Genomic DNA, 16,202 nt, shown 5'->3' with positions numbered 1-16,202 from the left:
AGTAAAACTTGCACTATTTGCAGATGACATAACACTCTATATAGAAAATCACAAAGTCCAACAAAAAACTACTAGAACTGATAAGTGGATTTGGTAAAGTCTCAGGATACAAAATATACAGAAATCAGCTGCATTTCTATACACTAATAATGATATAGTATAAAGAGAAAATTTTTTAAATCCCATTTACAATTGCACCAAAAAGAATAAAATACCAGGAATAAATTTCACCAAGGAGGTGAAAGACCCATATTCCAAAAACCAAAAAGTACTGATGAAAGAAACTAAAGATGACACAAACGGAAAAATATTTCATGCTCATGGCTCAGAAGAATCCATATTGTTAAAATGTCTTTACTACCCACAGCAATCTAAAGATTCAATGCAATTTGTATCAAAAAACAAAAGCATTTTTCACAGAACTAAGACAAAGAATTCTAAAATTTGTATGGAACCACAAAAGACCCCAAATACAATCTTGAGCAAGAGTGAAGATAAAGGTAACACAATCCCAGACTTCAAGATACACTACACAAAGCTATACTAATCAAAACAGTATGGTACTGGCACAAAAATATACACATAGATCAATGGAACAGAATAGAGAACCCAGAAACAAACCTATGCCTATATGGTCAATTAATCTATAACAAAAGTGGTAAGACTATACAATGGAAAAAAAGAGAGTCTCTTCAATAAATGGTGTTGGGAAAAATGGATAGCTAAATGCAAAAGAATGAAACTGGATCACTTTCTTACACCATACACAAAAATAAACCCTAAGTGGATTAAAGATCTAAATGCAATACCTGGAACCATAAAACTCTTAAAGGAAAAGATAGGCAGTAATCTCCTGGACCAATGTCCAAGCCTTAGCAACATTTTTTGGGTCTGTCTCTTCAGGCAAGAGAAACAAAAGCAAAAATAAACTATTGGGACTATACCAAAAATAAAAAGCTTTTGCACAGCAAAGGAAATAATCAAGAAAATAAAAAGATAACCAAGTGAATGAGAGAAGATATTTTTGCAAGTGATATATCCAATAAGTGGTTCATATCCAAAATATATAAATAACTTCTACAATTCAATACCAAAAAAGCAAGTAATCTAATTAAATATGGACAGAGGACCTGAGCAGATATTTTTTTGAGAGAAGGAATATAGAAGCCCACTAGGTGTGAAAAGATGTGCAACATCACTCATCATCAGGGGAATGCATATCAAAACCACAATGAGGTATGACCTCATGCTTATCAGAATGGCTAAAATCAAAAAGACAAAAAATAACGTTAATAAGGATGTAAAGAGAAAGGAACCTTCATGTACTGTTTATGGAAATGCAAGCTGGTGCAGTCACTATGGAAAGCAGTATGGAATTTCCCCAGAAAGGTAAAAATAGAACTACCATATGATCTAGTAATTCTACCCTTGGGTATTACTCAAAGAAAAGGAAAACACTAATGCAAAAAGATACATGCACCCCTATGTTTACTGCAGCAATTTTTCAACATCCAAGATATGGAAGCAACCTAAGTTTCCATTCATAAATGAATGGATCAAGAAGATGTGGTATATACATACAATGGAATATTAGCCATAAAAAAGAATGAGATCTTGCCATTTGTAACAACATAGATGTACACAGAGAATATAATGGTAAGTAAAATAAGACAGAGAAAGACAAATACTATGATTTCACTCATATGTGGAACTTAAAAAACAAATGACAAAAAAAAAAAAAAGACACAAGAGAAATGGACTCTTAAACATAACAACTAAGCTGATGGCTGCCAGATGGGAGGTAGGGGAGGGGGATGGGTAAATAGATACAGGGATTAAGAGTATACTTATTGTAAGCACTGAGTAATGTACAGAATTTTTGAATCATGTTGTACATCTGAAACCAGCACACACTGTATGTTAATTATATACTTCAACTTTAAAATTAATTAAACAGAACTATTTAAAAAAAGAGATTTCCCAAATTTGTTCCAAACATATTTACTGAACACTTATCAAATGCAAGATATTATTCTAGGTGATAGGGATAATAGTGAACAACATAGATAAGCTCTCTGCCCTCATGGAATTTATTTTCTAGAAGAGGGGAAAAGATAAACAATACAATCTTAGTGGGTGATATGTTCTATACAAATTAAAATGTGGCAATATCAAAAATAATGGGTGGGGGAATGCCTGGGTGGCTCAATGCTTTGGCGCCTGCCTTCGGCCCAGGGCATGATCCTGGAGTCCCCACGTCGGGCTCCCTGCACGGAACCTGCTTCTCTCTCTCTCTGCCTCTCTGTATCTCTCGTTAATAAATAATATCTTTAAAAAAAATAATGGGTGGGGAATAGGGGAATTGACAGGTACCTCTATAGATAGTAATGTCCTGGAAGTCCTCCATCACCTTAACTGATAACTAATGGTAACAAAGAGCAGAGGAAGAACATTCCAGGAGAGGAAACAGCAAGGCCCCAAAGAAATAATGATCTTAACATAGTTAAGAAATAGAACAGAATGTATCTAAAGCAGAATAAGCCTAGATTCACAGGATTAGTTAGGGGTCAGATCAAAATTAACCTTAAATTTGTTTTTAACTGAGTGCAAGAGAAAGTCATTGAAAAGTTATCAGGGGACAGACATTATCCAATTTTTAATTTTGAAAGATTACCAAATTTTGTGGCAAAAGATACAAAAGTGTTCAGAGTAAAAGCATTTTGGGGGGATCAGTCAGAAGTTAGGTGGTATGAATTAGGGTGCTGGAAATGGGGACAAGTGGATGGATTTGAGATATGTCTTGGAGACCATCAATGGGGCTTAACCCTAGGGAAAGCATGGAAGAGAAAGAAGGAAAGGTGACTTGATTAAGCAGGTGAGAACAACACACCTGAGGAGGAAAGGGCTCCAAATCAAGATTTCTGTTATGATCATGTTACTCCAAAATGCCTCATGAGGTACCCTAGAAGCAGAGTACCATATATAGTTGACCCTTGAACAACATGGGTTTGAACTGTGCAAGTGCACTTATACATGGACTTTTCTCAATACAGTACAGTACTATAAATCTATTTTCTCTTCCCTATGATTTTTTTTAATAGGCTCTATGTTCAATGTGGGGCTTGAAATCATAACCCCAAGATCAAGAGTAGCATGCTCTACTGACTGAGCCAGCCAGGCGCAACTCCTTATGATTTTAATAATGTTTTTGTCTCTAGCTTACTTTACGGTAAGAATACAGTATATAATACATGTAACATGCAAAATATGTGTTAAGCAACAGTTTATGTTACCAATAACAACTAATGGTCAACACTGGCCAATAATAGTTAAGTTTTGGGGGAGTCAAAGTTACACATGGATTTTTGACTGTGTGGGGTATAGAGGGTCAGGGCCTCTAACTTCATGTGGTTCTAGGGTCAACTTTACCTAAGAATTTAAATTAAAATTATGTTAAGTGTTTAGAATATAGACTAGAAATATAACAACTATGATGTGAGCTTTCCAATGCAATCCTAGCTTATATGGAGTTTAATCTTTGTTTATGGAAAAAGCAAACTACATGCTGACCCAGAGTATGCAAACAAAAATAGTATAAAAATGCGAACTCTATTCCCTACCATAGTCTTGAGTTGTTTATTGTTTTAACTTTAGATGGCATGTATAGAGAAGCAGCCATTTTTTTCCCCAAATATACTGTTAAGAGATCTGGAATTTAAATTCTTTAGTTTAAACCAAGGCACTCAAGGTCTCCAAGAGCATTAGAAGTGTAAATACTAATTTCAGCTAAACCTACAGACTTAAGAGTGTCCAGGCTTGTGGTAATTCACAAAATTACCACAGAAAAAGACAGTTTTCCCTGCCTTCTGGAACCAAGGTAAGATGGCCCTTCCTGGTCCACTCATTCTTCTGGCCCACAATGTACTTCTGTGGCTTATAATCTATAAAATCTATTTATTCTAAGGAGGTAGAATTCAGAATAAATGTAACAGCAATGTAAACAACATAACTATGTCATACTTTAAGGAAGGAGCAAGGTGGACCTTGCCAAAAGGTTGGACTAATTACTTTTATTAATTGTCCAGTATTTCCTATTCAAGTAGTAACTGTGTAGCATCTGTAATATATCTATTATGTACTGAACAATCTAAAATACAGTCTATAAGATAAAATAGAGCTATCAACTGTTGTTATCTTGGTTTTCTTCAACTTTCTTGGAAAGTTTTTAAATTCTAGTGGTTCCTTTAAAATTAAGAAAATTTAGAAACAATCTTATTTTGGCATTTTCCATCTTCAATCACTAGTCTACCTTCAGCTGTACCTTCTCCATCTTCTTTGGCTTTATCTTTCTCTTTCCTGAAAATTAACTGTAGAAAACCATCAAGGCTCAGTCTTAGGCCCTATCCATCCCCGTATTTTCAATCAGTTATTCGCAAATAATGAGCCATAAAATTATATCTAACTCTGATCTCTGAATCCCCGACCTAAATATCCAACTATCCTTCTCTAGAACTCACAATCACTTCTTCACTTAACATATCCAGATTTAAGTTATGATCTTCTTGCAAACCAATGATGCAAAATATTTACTGCTGTTCCCTATCTCGGTGAAGAGCACCTGCCATCCACCCAGTTACATGATCCAGAAACCTAAAACTTAATCCTTGACTACATCCTCTACTTCAGTCCGCAAAAACAGTTGATCACTAGCTCCTCCCAAATATGTATGTCCCCATACATCCCAAACAACTCCTCCACCCGTCCTCTTCTTTGCATCTCTACTATTATCACTATTATCTAGTCCATAACTGTCCTTTCTCAAGGGGATCACTACAATAGTCTTTTACTGGGGCCTTTCAAATCTACTCTGCTGTCCATAAACTCAATCATTCTTCCCATTGCAGCAGTTGCAGTCTTTGTAAAATTTATATCTTATAAAATCATCCTAAGTAAGTCCTGCTTAAAACTCTTCAGTGGCTTCTTTCTGCTCTTAGGATAAAAGCCCAAATCCTGGGGCAGCCTGGGTGGCTCAGCGGTTTAGCACCGCCTTCAGCCCAGGGCATGATCCTGGAGTCCTGGGATCGAGTCCCATATCAGGCTCCCTGCATGGAGCCTGCTTCTCCCTCTGCCTGTGTCTCTTCCTCTCTCTTTCTCTCTCTCTCTCATGAAGAAATAAAATCTTTGGAAAAAAAAAAAAAAGCCCAAATCCAATAAATGGTCTGCAAGTTCCTGCATTGTCTGGCTCCAGTACATCTCTCGTCTCATCTTATTCCATGCTTCCCTTCACTCCACACTTCATCTACGGTGAACTTCTTTCATTTTCTAGAATATTCCATGCTCCCATCACAGGGTTTTTGTGATGCTCTTCTCATTTTCTGGAATACTTTTTTCTCCCATGTGGTAACCGTAATAATATCCCTACCATGTCCATGTCCTAACTCCTGGAATTTGTGAATACATTACCTAACATGGCAAAAGGGATTTTATGGATATGATTAAAGATCTTGAGATTGGAAGGTCATCCTGGACTACCCAGGTTAACCTAATGAACTCACAAGGGTCCTTATGAGAGGAAGGTAGGATAGTCTGTGAGAGGAGGAGATGTGTCACAGAGAGATGTGCAGATGAAGGAAGGGGCCCTAATGAATGTAGCCAATCTCTAGAAGATGGAAAAGGAAAGAAGTAGACTATCCCCTAAAGCTTCATAAGGAACACACCCTAGTCAATACATTGATTTTAGGACTACTGGCTACCAAAACTAGAAGATAATAAACTTAGGCCATTTTAGGTCACTGGGTTTGTGGTAATTTTTACAGCACAGTGAAGCAACTAATACACCCACTTTTACCAGTGAGCTACATAGTTCACAGATCTCAGGTCAAATGAATTTTTAAGACTTCCCTAAAAGCCTTAATTGAAGCAAATGCCTCTTTTATACATTCTTCAAGGCATCCTTTGTATCACCAATTAAGGCTGTAACTGTACAATTACTTACATAATTGATCATTTGACCCCTGCATTCTCCTTTACCAGACTAAAGCTCCACAACACTAGGAAGAACATCTAATTTTGTGTACCAAAGTACCTGGCACACAGCAGATGTGGGTGAGTGGATGGATGGACTCATTCATTCATTTTACTTCAGCACAAAGAACCACCTGCTGTCCTCTACCAATCAGTAATGCCATTTTGGTAGGTAACCTGTGGAGGACCTTTCTTCACCCATTCCGCTCAGCACTAAATGGGCCCTGAGTCTAAAGAGCTGAGTTTCTTCAACTCAAAGAAATTTTTCTCTATTATATATTTGCTTATTTCCTCTCTTTACTCCCTTTGTTCTTTCCTTCTGAAAGTTCTATTAGATGGGTATTAGAACTTTTGCCTACCCCAATTCTTTGTGCCCTTTATGAAGGATTCTAGAACTACACAGCTCAATTGTTCAGATTGCTAATCTGATCTTCAGCTGTGTCTACTCTGTTTATCAGTCCATCTATATGGTAATTTTAAATACAATCAATGAAATTAGAACACCAGAGATTTCCAGTCAATCCTCTATGAATTGGCCTACCATCCCTTTAAAATATATTATGTGTAATTTCTAAATGATATTCTGCTTGCCCTACAAATTCAATTTCCTTGAGTATTAAGTCATTCACAATGTGGGTTTCCTCAAATATTTTGTACCCCTAGTTGTACAATATGCCCTTTTACCTATCTGTAGTTGCTGTATCTATTTATTGCAGCCTGCAGATTTCATGGAAGGAACTAGATGTGGTGTGTGTAGGGTGGGCTGGCAGTTCTTTGTTCTTCACAAAGGAATTCAAACCCCTCTTTAGATAATCAATAGCTGTCTAGAACACATTCTCCCTCTTTAGTCTTAGTAAGACTTAGTGGATCTGAGTGCTGTTCTCTATTTAACCAGCCTGACCACTGAAGCACAGAAATTTTAGCAAAAAACAGTTTTTCTTTGACCTAAAAAAACAGAAGGGGCGCCTGGGTGCTCAGCTGGTTAAGCATTCCCTTAGGCTCAGGTCATGATCCCAGTGTCTTGGGATCAATCAAGCCCTGCACCAGCTCCATGTTCAGTGGGGAGTCAGTGCCTCCTTCTGCCCTCCCTACTTGTGCTCTGTCAAATACATAAGTAAAATCTGAAAAAAAAAAAAAAAAAAAAAAAAAGTAGTTAATATAAAGTCCCTGAAAAGGTTTTAGAGTTCCAAAAAATCCCAGAAATTCTATACTTTTTCTATGTAATTTCTATTTCTAGAATTACTTTTTCTATGTGCATTTTTCTAAGTAGAAGGTTTATCGTTTTCCTAGGATAGCAAAGGGTTCTAACTCTAAAAATGTTAAAAACCATTGCTTGACGATTTAGGAAGGAAGATTTTAATGTAAACACCTGAGGGTTTTTTCCAAGCTGTTGCATTTTCTACCCCTCAAAAATAGTGCTAACTTAATAACAATGTTAACTAGTAGAAAGATGGTTGACCAAGATTTCATTATATTTATGATAAAATCATAAACAAATGGGATGGAGTAAGTACTTCAAAAGGATAAGAGAGAATGTCACATTCACAAAATAACAATGAGCTACTATGGGAGAACCCATTAGAGGTTCTCAAGTTGTAAATGACTTTAAAAATACTTCTCGGAGGAGGAGGGGCAAGATGGCAGAAGAGTAGGGTCCCCAAGTCACCTGTCCCCACCAAATTACCGAGATAACCTTAAAATCATCCTGAAAATCTACGAATTCAGCCTGAGATTTAAAGAGAGAACAGCTGGAAGGCTACAGTGAGAAGAGTTCGCGCTTCTATCAGGTAGGAAGACGGGGGGGGGCGGGGATAAAGAAACAAAAGGCATCTGAGGGGGAGGGGCCCCGCGAGGAGCCGGGCTGAGGCCGGGGCAAGTGTCCCCAGGACAGGAGAGCCCAGTACCGGAGAAGCAGGAGCTGCACCAACCTTCCCGATGGAAAGGCACCCGCAGGGAGTTGGATCAAGACCCAGGAGGCCGTGGGTGCTCTCAGGCTCCCTGGGACACTAACAGACACCTGCGCCCCAGGAGAGTGCGCCGAGCTCCCTAAGGGCTGGAGCGCGCAGGGCCGGACCGGAGCAGCTCGGAGGGGCTCGGGCGGCGGCTCCGCGGAGGGGGCTGCACCACCGGGAGCGTGAATCCAACAGCGCAGGCCCCGGAGCACAGGGCCCCGGGACACAGCCCAGGATCCAGCCTCCCCCGGGACAGGCAGAGGCCGGGAGGGCCCAGGGCAGCAAGGACGCTCCTGCCCCGAGCTGAGCAGATCAGCGGCCCCGCCCCGGAGCCTCCAGGCCCTGCAGACGGAGAGCTCCAGAGTTACTGCCGGGGCTGAATCCAGGGCTCCAGAGCTGGCCACTGCCCCTGTTGCTGTTCCTCCTGGGGCCTCACGGGGTAAACAACCCCCACTGAGCCCTGCACCAGGCGGGGGGCAGAGCAGCTCCCCCAAGTGCTAACACCTGAAAATCAGCACAACAGGCCCCTCCCCCAGAAGACCAGCTAGACGGACAAGTTCCAGAGGAAGTCAAGGGACTTAAAGTATACAGAATCAGAAGATGCTCCCCCGTGTTTTTTTTTTTTTTTTCTTTTTTTGCTTTTTGATTTGTTTGCTTCCCCCACCCCTTTTTTCTTTTTTTTTCTCTTTTTCTTTTTTTCTTTTTTTCTTCCTTTTTTTTTTCTTTTTCTCTTTTCTTTCCTTCTTTCTCTCCTCTCTTTTTCTCCTTTTCCAAATACTTGTTTTTGGCCACTCTGCACTGAGCAAAATGACCAGAAGGAAAACCTCACCTCAAAAGAAAGAATCAGAAACAGTCCTCTCTCCCACAGAGTTACAAAATCTGGATTACAATTCAATGTCAGAAAGCCAATTCAGAAACACTATTATACAGCTACTGGTGGCTCTAGAAAAAAGCATAAAGGACTCGAGAGACTTCATGACTGCAGAATTTAGATCCAATCAGGCAGAAATTAAAAATCAATTGAATGAGATGCAATCCAAACTAGAAGTCCTAACGACAAGGGTTAACGAGGTGGAAGAACGGGTGAGTGGCATAGAAGACAAGTTGATGGCAAAGAGGGAAACTGAGGAAAAAAGAGACAAACAATTAAAAGACCATGAGGATAGATTAAGGGAAATAAACGACAGCCTGAGGAAGAAAAACCTACGTTTAATTGGTGTTCCCGAGGGCGCTGAAAGGGACAGAGGGCCAGAATATGTATTTGAACAAATCCTAGCTGAAAACTTTCCTAATATGGGAAGGGAAACAGGCATTCAGATCCAGGAAATAGAGAGATTCCCCCCCCTAAAATCAATAAAAACCGTTCAACACCTCGACATTTAATAGTTAAGCTTGCAAATTCCAAAGATAAAGAGAAGATCCTTAAAGCAGCAAGAGACAAGAAAGCCCTGACTTTCATGGGGAAGAGTATTAGGGTAACAGCAGACCTCTCCACAGAGACCTGGCAGGCCAGAAAGGGCTGGCAGGATATATTCAGGGTCCTAAATGAGAAGAACATGCAACCAAGAATACTTTATCCAGCAAGGCTCTCATTCAAAATGGAAGGAGAGATAAAGAGCTTCCAAGACAGGCAGGAACTGAAAGAATATGTGACCTCCAAACCAGCTCTGCAAGAAATTTTAAGGGGGACTCTTAAAATTCCCCTTTAAGAAGAAGTTCAGTGGAAAAATCCACAAAAACAAGGCCTGAATAGATATCATGATGACACTAAACTCATACCTTTCAATAGTAACTCTGAATGTGAACGGCCTTAATGACCCATCAAAAGGCGCAGGGTTTCAGACTGGATAAAAAAGCAGGACCCATCTATTTGCTGTCTACAAGAGACTCATTTTACACAGAAGGACACCTACAGCCTGAAAATAAAAGGTTGGAGAACCATTTACCATTCAAATGGTCCTCAAAAGAAAGCAGGGGTAGCCATCCTTATATCAGATAAACTAAAATTACCCCGAAGACTGTAGTGAGAGATGAAGAGGGAGACACTATATCATACTTAAAGGAACTATCCAACAAGAAGACTTAATCCTCAATATATATGCCTCGAATGTGGGAGCTGCCAAATATATAAATCAATTAATAACCAAAGTGAAGAAATACTTAGATAATAATACACTTATACTTGGTGACTTCAATCTAGCTCTTTCTATACTCGATAGGTCTTCTAAGCACAAAATCTCCAAAGAAATGAGAGCTAAATGATACACTGGACCAGATGGATTTCACAGATATCTACAGAACTTTACATCCAAACTCAACTGAATACACATTCTTCTCAAGCGCACATGGAACTTTCTCCAGAATAGACCACATATTGGGTCACAAATCGGGTCTGAACCGATACCAAAAGATTGGGATCATCCCCTGCATATTCTCAGACCATAATGCCTTAAAATTAGAACTAAATCACAACAAGAAGTTTCGAAGGACCTCAAACACGTGGAGGTTAAGGACCATCCTGCTAAAAGATGAAAGGGTCAACCAGGAAATTAAGGAAGAATTAAAAAGATTCATGGAAACTAATGGGAATGAAGCATTCAAAATCTTTGGGATGCAGCAAAAGCAGTCCTAAGGGGGGAATACATCGCAATACAAGCATCCATTCAAAAACTGGAAAGAACTCAAATACAAAAGCTAACCTTACACATAAAGGAGCTAGAGAAAAAACAGCAAATAGATCCTACAACCCAGCAGAAGAAGAGAGTTAATAAAGATTTGAGCAGAACTCAACGAAATCGAGACCAGAAGAACTGTGGAACAGATCAACAGAACCAGGAGTTGGTTCTTTGAAAGAATTAATAAGACAGATAAACCATTAGCCAGCCTTATTAAAAAGAAGAAAGAAAAGACTCAAATTAATAAAATCATGAATGAGAAAGGAGAGATCACTACCAACACCAAGGAAATACAAACGATTTAAAAAACATATTATGAACAGCTATACACCAATAAATTAGGCAATCTAGAAGAAATGGACGCATTCCTGGAAAGCCAAAACTGGAACAGGAAGAAATAGAAAACCTGAACAGGCCTATAACCAGGGAGGAAATTGAAGCAGTCATCAAAAACCTCCCAAGACACAAAAGTCCAGGGCCAGATGGCTTCCCAGGGGAATTCTATCAAACATTTAAAGAAGAAACCATACCTATTCTCCTAAAGCTGTTTGGAAAGATAGAAAGAGATGGAGTACTTCCAAATTCATTCTATGAGGCCAGCATCACCTTAATTCCAAAACCAGACAAAGACCCCACCAAAAAGGAGAATTACAGACCAATATCCCTGATGAACATGGATGCAAAAATTCTCAACAAGATACTGGCCAATAGGATCCAACAGTACATTAAGAAAATTATTCACCATGACCAAGTAGGATTTATCCCCGGGACACAAGGCTGGTTCAACACTCGTAAAACAATCAATGTGATTCATCATATCAGGAAGAGAAAAACCAAGAACCATATGATCCTCTCATTAGATGCAGAGATAGCATTTGACATAATACAGCATCCATTTCTGATCAAAACCCTTCAGAGTGAAATGTGTGGGAAATATCAGAAAGGGAGACAGAACATAAAGACTCCTAACTTTGGGAAACGAACTAGGGGTGGTGGAAGGGGAGGAGGGCGGGGGGTGGGGGTGAATGGGTGATGGGCACTGAGGGGGGCACTTGATGGGATGAGCACTGGGTGTTATTCTGTATGTTGGTAAATTGAACACCAATAAAAAATAAATTTATTAAAAAAATAAAAATAAAAATACTTCTCTTTTCATTTGATATTCTTATTAGTGAGACATCGTTTAAACCAATAAATGTAATGACTGAGACATCTGATCCAAATAGTGATTATTAAAGGGAGAGATATAATATCAACTTTGGAAATAATTAATGATCAATCTAGAAAAAAATAACAGAGTACACAACTTTTTTTTTTTTTAAGTACACAACACTTCTTGTTAGTCTTTTGTACATCCAGCACCTCCTGGATAAATATTTATTGAATTAATAAGGAAACTGGAAAAATGAGTTATTCCAAATATGATATTTTAAGAATTATCACTTCCTTAGGAAGACAGTGTGCAATTTTAAATGATTCATAAAGTAGAAAGATGGCAGAACTAAAAAAAGACAAATATAAAAGCTTATGCTAATAGATCAAATAATAAAAAAAAAAAAAAAAATAGATCAAATAATAGGAGACAAAAGGTAAAATACTTAAGAATCCTACTGAATCAAAAGCAGATTAAATCAGCTTCTTAAAAACATTATCACAAAGATGAATTTCAGTATCTGTTTAAAGTGATGGTTTTGTCATTTGTTAGAGTTACTAGGGGAACAAAATGATATTTTGCTCTCTACATTTTAAAATCTCCAAAAGATTAACAAAGTCAAAGTAGAGGAATAAAAATCATGAAAGAACAGTAAATAGGGCCCACAAGGAAAATTCAAGCTTCAGCAGTTCTAACAAGAGGAAAAAAATATGCAATGAACAATCTTTTCACTGTATTAGAAAAAAAACAAACCAAAGTATTTCTATTATTTCATGAAAGGTTAAACAAAAGTGATTATATGCCTTCCAGCTGTCTGAGAAAAAAGCAGGGGCAAACATAAGAAAACCTCTCTTGACAAGACAGAGAGCTATTAATGTTGAAAGAAGACACAAGAAAAAAAGTCATCTCTCTACGTCTTAAATTCTGAAAACAGAACAAGTAAAAAGGTTTAAACATTTTTCTGCCTGGAGATGGGGCAGATTTCTCATGACCCTTTTCGATTCTATACTCTGATCTATGGAGAAAAATACCCAACTCCTTTCAATGTAAATGAGTCCTAAGTTACTACTATGTAGAGAGAAGGAATTTTTCTTCTTTGACCTGCCAGGTTTTAATGGTCAATGTTGTACTCCAAGATCCAATTAAGGCCAGCAGCACAACCAGTAAGAAACAAAACAAACATACCTCCCGTTCTTCCATTACCAATTTGGAGAGCAGGCTGAAGGCTTCTTTCGTTTTGCAATAAATGAGGCAAATGATAATAAATACTTGGCACTTGAAGAGATTTTTTGCTTGTTAACTCCTTTAATAGCTTTAGGGTATTATCTAAAACAAAAAAGCATAATTAATGTACAGGATCACCTTCCTTACAGAAGTTGCTGATTTTACAAATACAGCAGCTAAAATTTATGAGAACTAGAACTCAAGAATTTTCTTTCCTGACTTCATACTTTGGTGAATAAGATCTCCATTTAAAGTGAAAAAGACATTTCTGCAACCAGAGTCTCACAGTCGTGATGTTGGTAGCACTGAATGAAGCCAAAGAACCGTGAGAAGGTGGATGCTTTCATCATTTGTTGTTATGACAGTTCAGAACACAGGCCCTGCAGAACACATTCTAAACAAGCTACCCAATTATGAAAATGTAATAGGGACATTTACCACCAATAACTTTCACTTTCCTATGCTATTCTATTTTACTGAATTTTCACATGGAAGTTGCTCCCGGCCCCGAAAAAATTCAAGTATAATAATTTAAACAGTACAATTTGAGAATGTCCAGTACAGACCCTAACTTTCAAATAGTTTTTCTTGGAGGAGTTAATGAATCCTTTAATATAATATGAAATAAAAACTCAATCTGGTAGACAATACTGTTTCCAAAGTTCCAACTATAATATAATTTGACCTTTTAAATACAGAAGGTTAACAGTAAGGACTTAAAGTCTCACAGAAAATTTCTGTGCAAAACTATATGAAAATTCCATTAAAAATATAACAAGAACCCAAAATTCACAAAAGAAAAGCACAGGACTTATATTAATGTTTAATGAAATTAATGTTTAATCTCATAAGTAAAGAAACGATTATGAATTACAATACAGAAATTTCAACCTATTAACTTAGCATAAGATTAAATAATAATATTAAATATTGTGATAATGTGACCTATGTTTCAGCTACTCAGAAGAGCACTGAAAACCCTAAAACATTTGTCTTATTAATAATTTCCCTCCTAGGAATTTCACTTTTATGCACTCAATAAATACTTAGTGATTATCTATTTTATCCCAGCCACTGTGTCATGTGTTTAGAAATCAAGAATCATCAAAACATAGATCCTTGTTGTTGTTGTTTTTTTTTAAAAAAGGTGATCCTTGCTTTTAAGGAAGTTATAATGTAATAAAATAACTTAAGGGCTGCCAGAAATGTGACCAATTTATACACAAAGATGTTCATCACAGAGTTACAAGTTAGAGAGAAAAAAAACCACACGGAAAAATCCTATTTGCCTAATAGTAGAAAAATATTTAATACATTATCGTATATGATTAACAGACATATGTCCATTGAAAATGGTGTTTCTGAAAAACATCCATTGACACAGTAAAATGTTAATAGCCTATTTCAAAAGTAAAACTGAGGTTCTGATATACAATCCCAATTCCAAAGAAAAAACATACATGGAAAAAAGACTAGAAGGAAACAAAAAATGTTAACAGAAATCACTTAGCAGCAGACTTATAGCTAGTTTATATTTTATTCTCTCTACCATTCCATAATTTTAAATGTTTCTGTGCCATAACAGGAGAGGAAGCATAGAGCATGAAAATTTAAAAATCAGGTCAGGCAGTGGCCTGCTTGATCAATCTAAAGACAAGAGGAATGAATGATAAAAGATGGGAAAAGATGATAATTGAAAAAGTGTTCTAATCTTGAAAGATGACATAAATTTCGAGGCAACTGATTACATACATATGTCAATTTAATCATCAGACTAAGAAAAGCACAGAAACGGAGAAAGGATCATTGGCATTCATCTTACTCTAACCAGAAGTTCTTAGAGAGGGAATAGATCAGACACCCTCCAAAAGTACCCACTATAATAAAGCCATATTTTTTTCTTATAAGTCACAGATAAGAATACGAATTGCCTCAAATAGCTCAAAGGTTATCCAGAGTCTATCTACGGTCCACACAGGTCACAACATAAAACATGTAAAAATGCAAAATTAAATTTTAATCTCATTTGGAATACGTTTTTTAAAAGATCTGTTTTTTTTTGCTATTAGGGAAATTCGTACAACTGAAATCTAAATCAACATTACTCTCTTACAACCACATTTAGCAATTAATAAAATTTTTTTTATCATTTACCATTATAGGGAAGTTTTGTGTGATGTTTCTCTCTGAAAACAGTTAATAAATGTTGGCTGAAAAGCTATTTTACACAACTTCCAAATAAATTATGAAAATTCTATTTTCAAAGGGTTATGTGAAATAAAACTAAAGTATCATTTGTACCTGAAAATTTATTTAATGAATCCTTACTTCCATTTGTTTCTGCTCCTACACGCTTGAACTGCTGTACAATGGCATTTAATTCAGAAGAGCGCTGCGAGATTCTATGTTCAGCTATTCGAAGACGTTCTTTCAAGGCAAGAAACTCTCGTTGATAAGCAATCAGTTTTTCTAGAAGCAAAACCAAAAGTTTTTAATATATTTCTTTAAAAAAAAACATAAAATATAACTGTAAGATCAGAAATTTAAAAGTCACATTTTCCAGAAAAAGATACTCATGTATTGATAAAGGATTAAAAATTGGGGTGCCTGGGTGGCTCAGTCAGTTAAGCATCTGCCTTTGGCTCAAGTCATGATGCCAGAGTCCTGGGATCAAGCCCCTCATCAGGCTCTCTGCTCAGTGCCTGCTTCTGCTTCTCCCTCTCCCTGCCACTCTGCCTACTTGTGCGTTCTCTTTCTCTGTCAAATAAATAAATAAAATCTTAAAAAAAAAAAAAAAAGTCCCAACCAGTTAAATATAACAAAGCTTCCACTAACATAATGCTCTATTTTTAATGTTAGAAAGCAATTTATTTTTTCCTGAGATTTTCTTTAAATTTTATTTTATTTTTTTTAGAGTTTTCGTGAGTTTTATTTTTTTCTTTTTTTTATTGGTGTTCAATTATTGCCAACATATAGCATAACACCCAGTGCTGATCCCACCGAGTGCCGAGTGCCCCCTCAGTGCCCATCACCCAATTACCTCCACCCCCCGCCCACCTCCCCTTCCACTACCCCTTGTTCATTTCCCAGAGTTAGGTGTCTCTCATGTTTTGTCACCCTCACTGATATTTTCACGCCTTTCCCTTTATTCCTTTTCACTAATTTTTATATTCC

The 16,202-nt window shown here is 37.3% G+C and overlaps 1 protein-coding gene across 6 annotated transcripts in view; it reads right to left on the bottom strand.

Annotated features, from left to right (window-relative positions):
• Positions 1-16,202, bottom strand: part of MGAT4A (alpha-1,3-mannosyl-glycoprotein 4-beta-N-acetylglucosaminyltransferase A) — a 155,593-nt gene that overhangs the window by 62,739 nt on the left and 76,652 nt on the right. For 4 of the 6 annotated variants that reach the window (XM_077915096.1, XM_077915094.1, XM_077915097.1 and 1 more), the window contains exons 3-4: positions 15,330-15,497; positions 12,990-13,130 (exon numbers count right to left, since the gene is read on the bottom strand). In XM_077915096.1, coding sequence (XP_077771222.1) covers positions 12,990-13,130; positions 15,330-15,497 — 309 coding nt within the window. Of the gene's footprint in view, positions 1-6,085; positions 6,352-12,989; positions 13,131-15,329; positions 15,498-16,202 lie in introns of those variants that run through there. The other 2 variants (XM_077915098.1, XM_077915099.1) reach the window with 2 other exon arrangements.

Source organism: Canis aureus, chromosome 11, assembly GCF_053574225.1.
Source record: "Canis aureus isolate CA01 chromosome 11, VMU_Caureus_v.1.0, whole genome shotgun sequence".
Taxonomy (NCBI): domain Eukaryota; kingdom Metazoa; phylum Chordata; class Mammalia; order Carnivora; family Canidae; genus Canis; species Canis aureus.
Note: the sequence above shows the minus strand (reverse complement) of the source record. Positions and strands in the feature narration are given on the sequence as shown.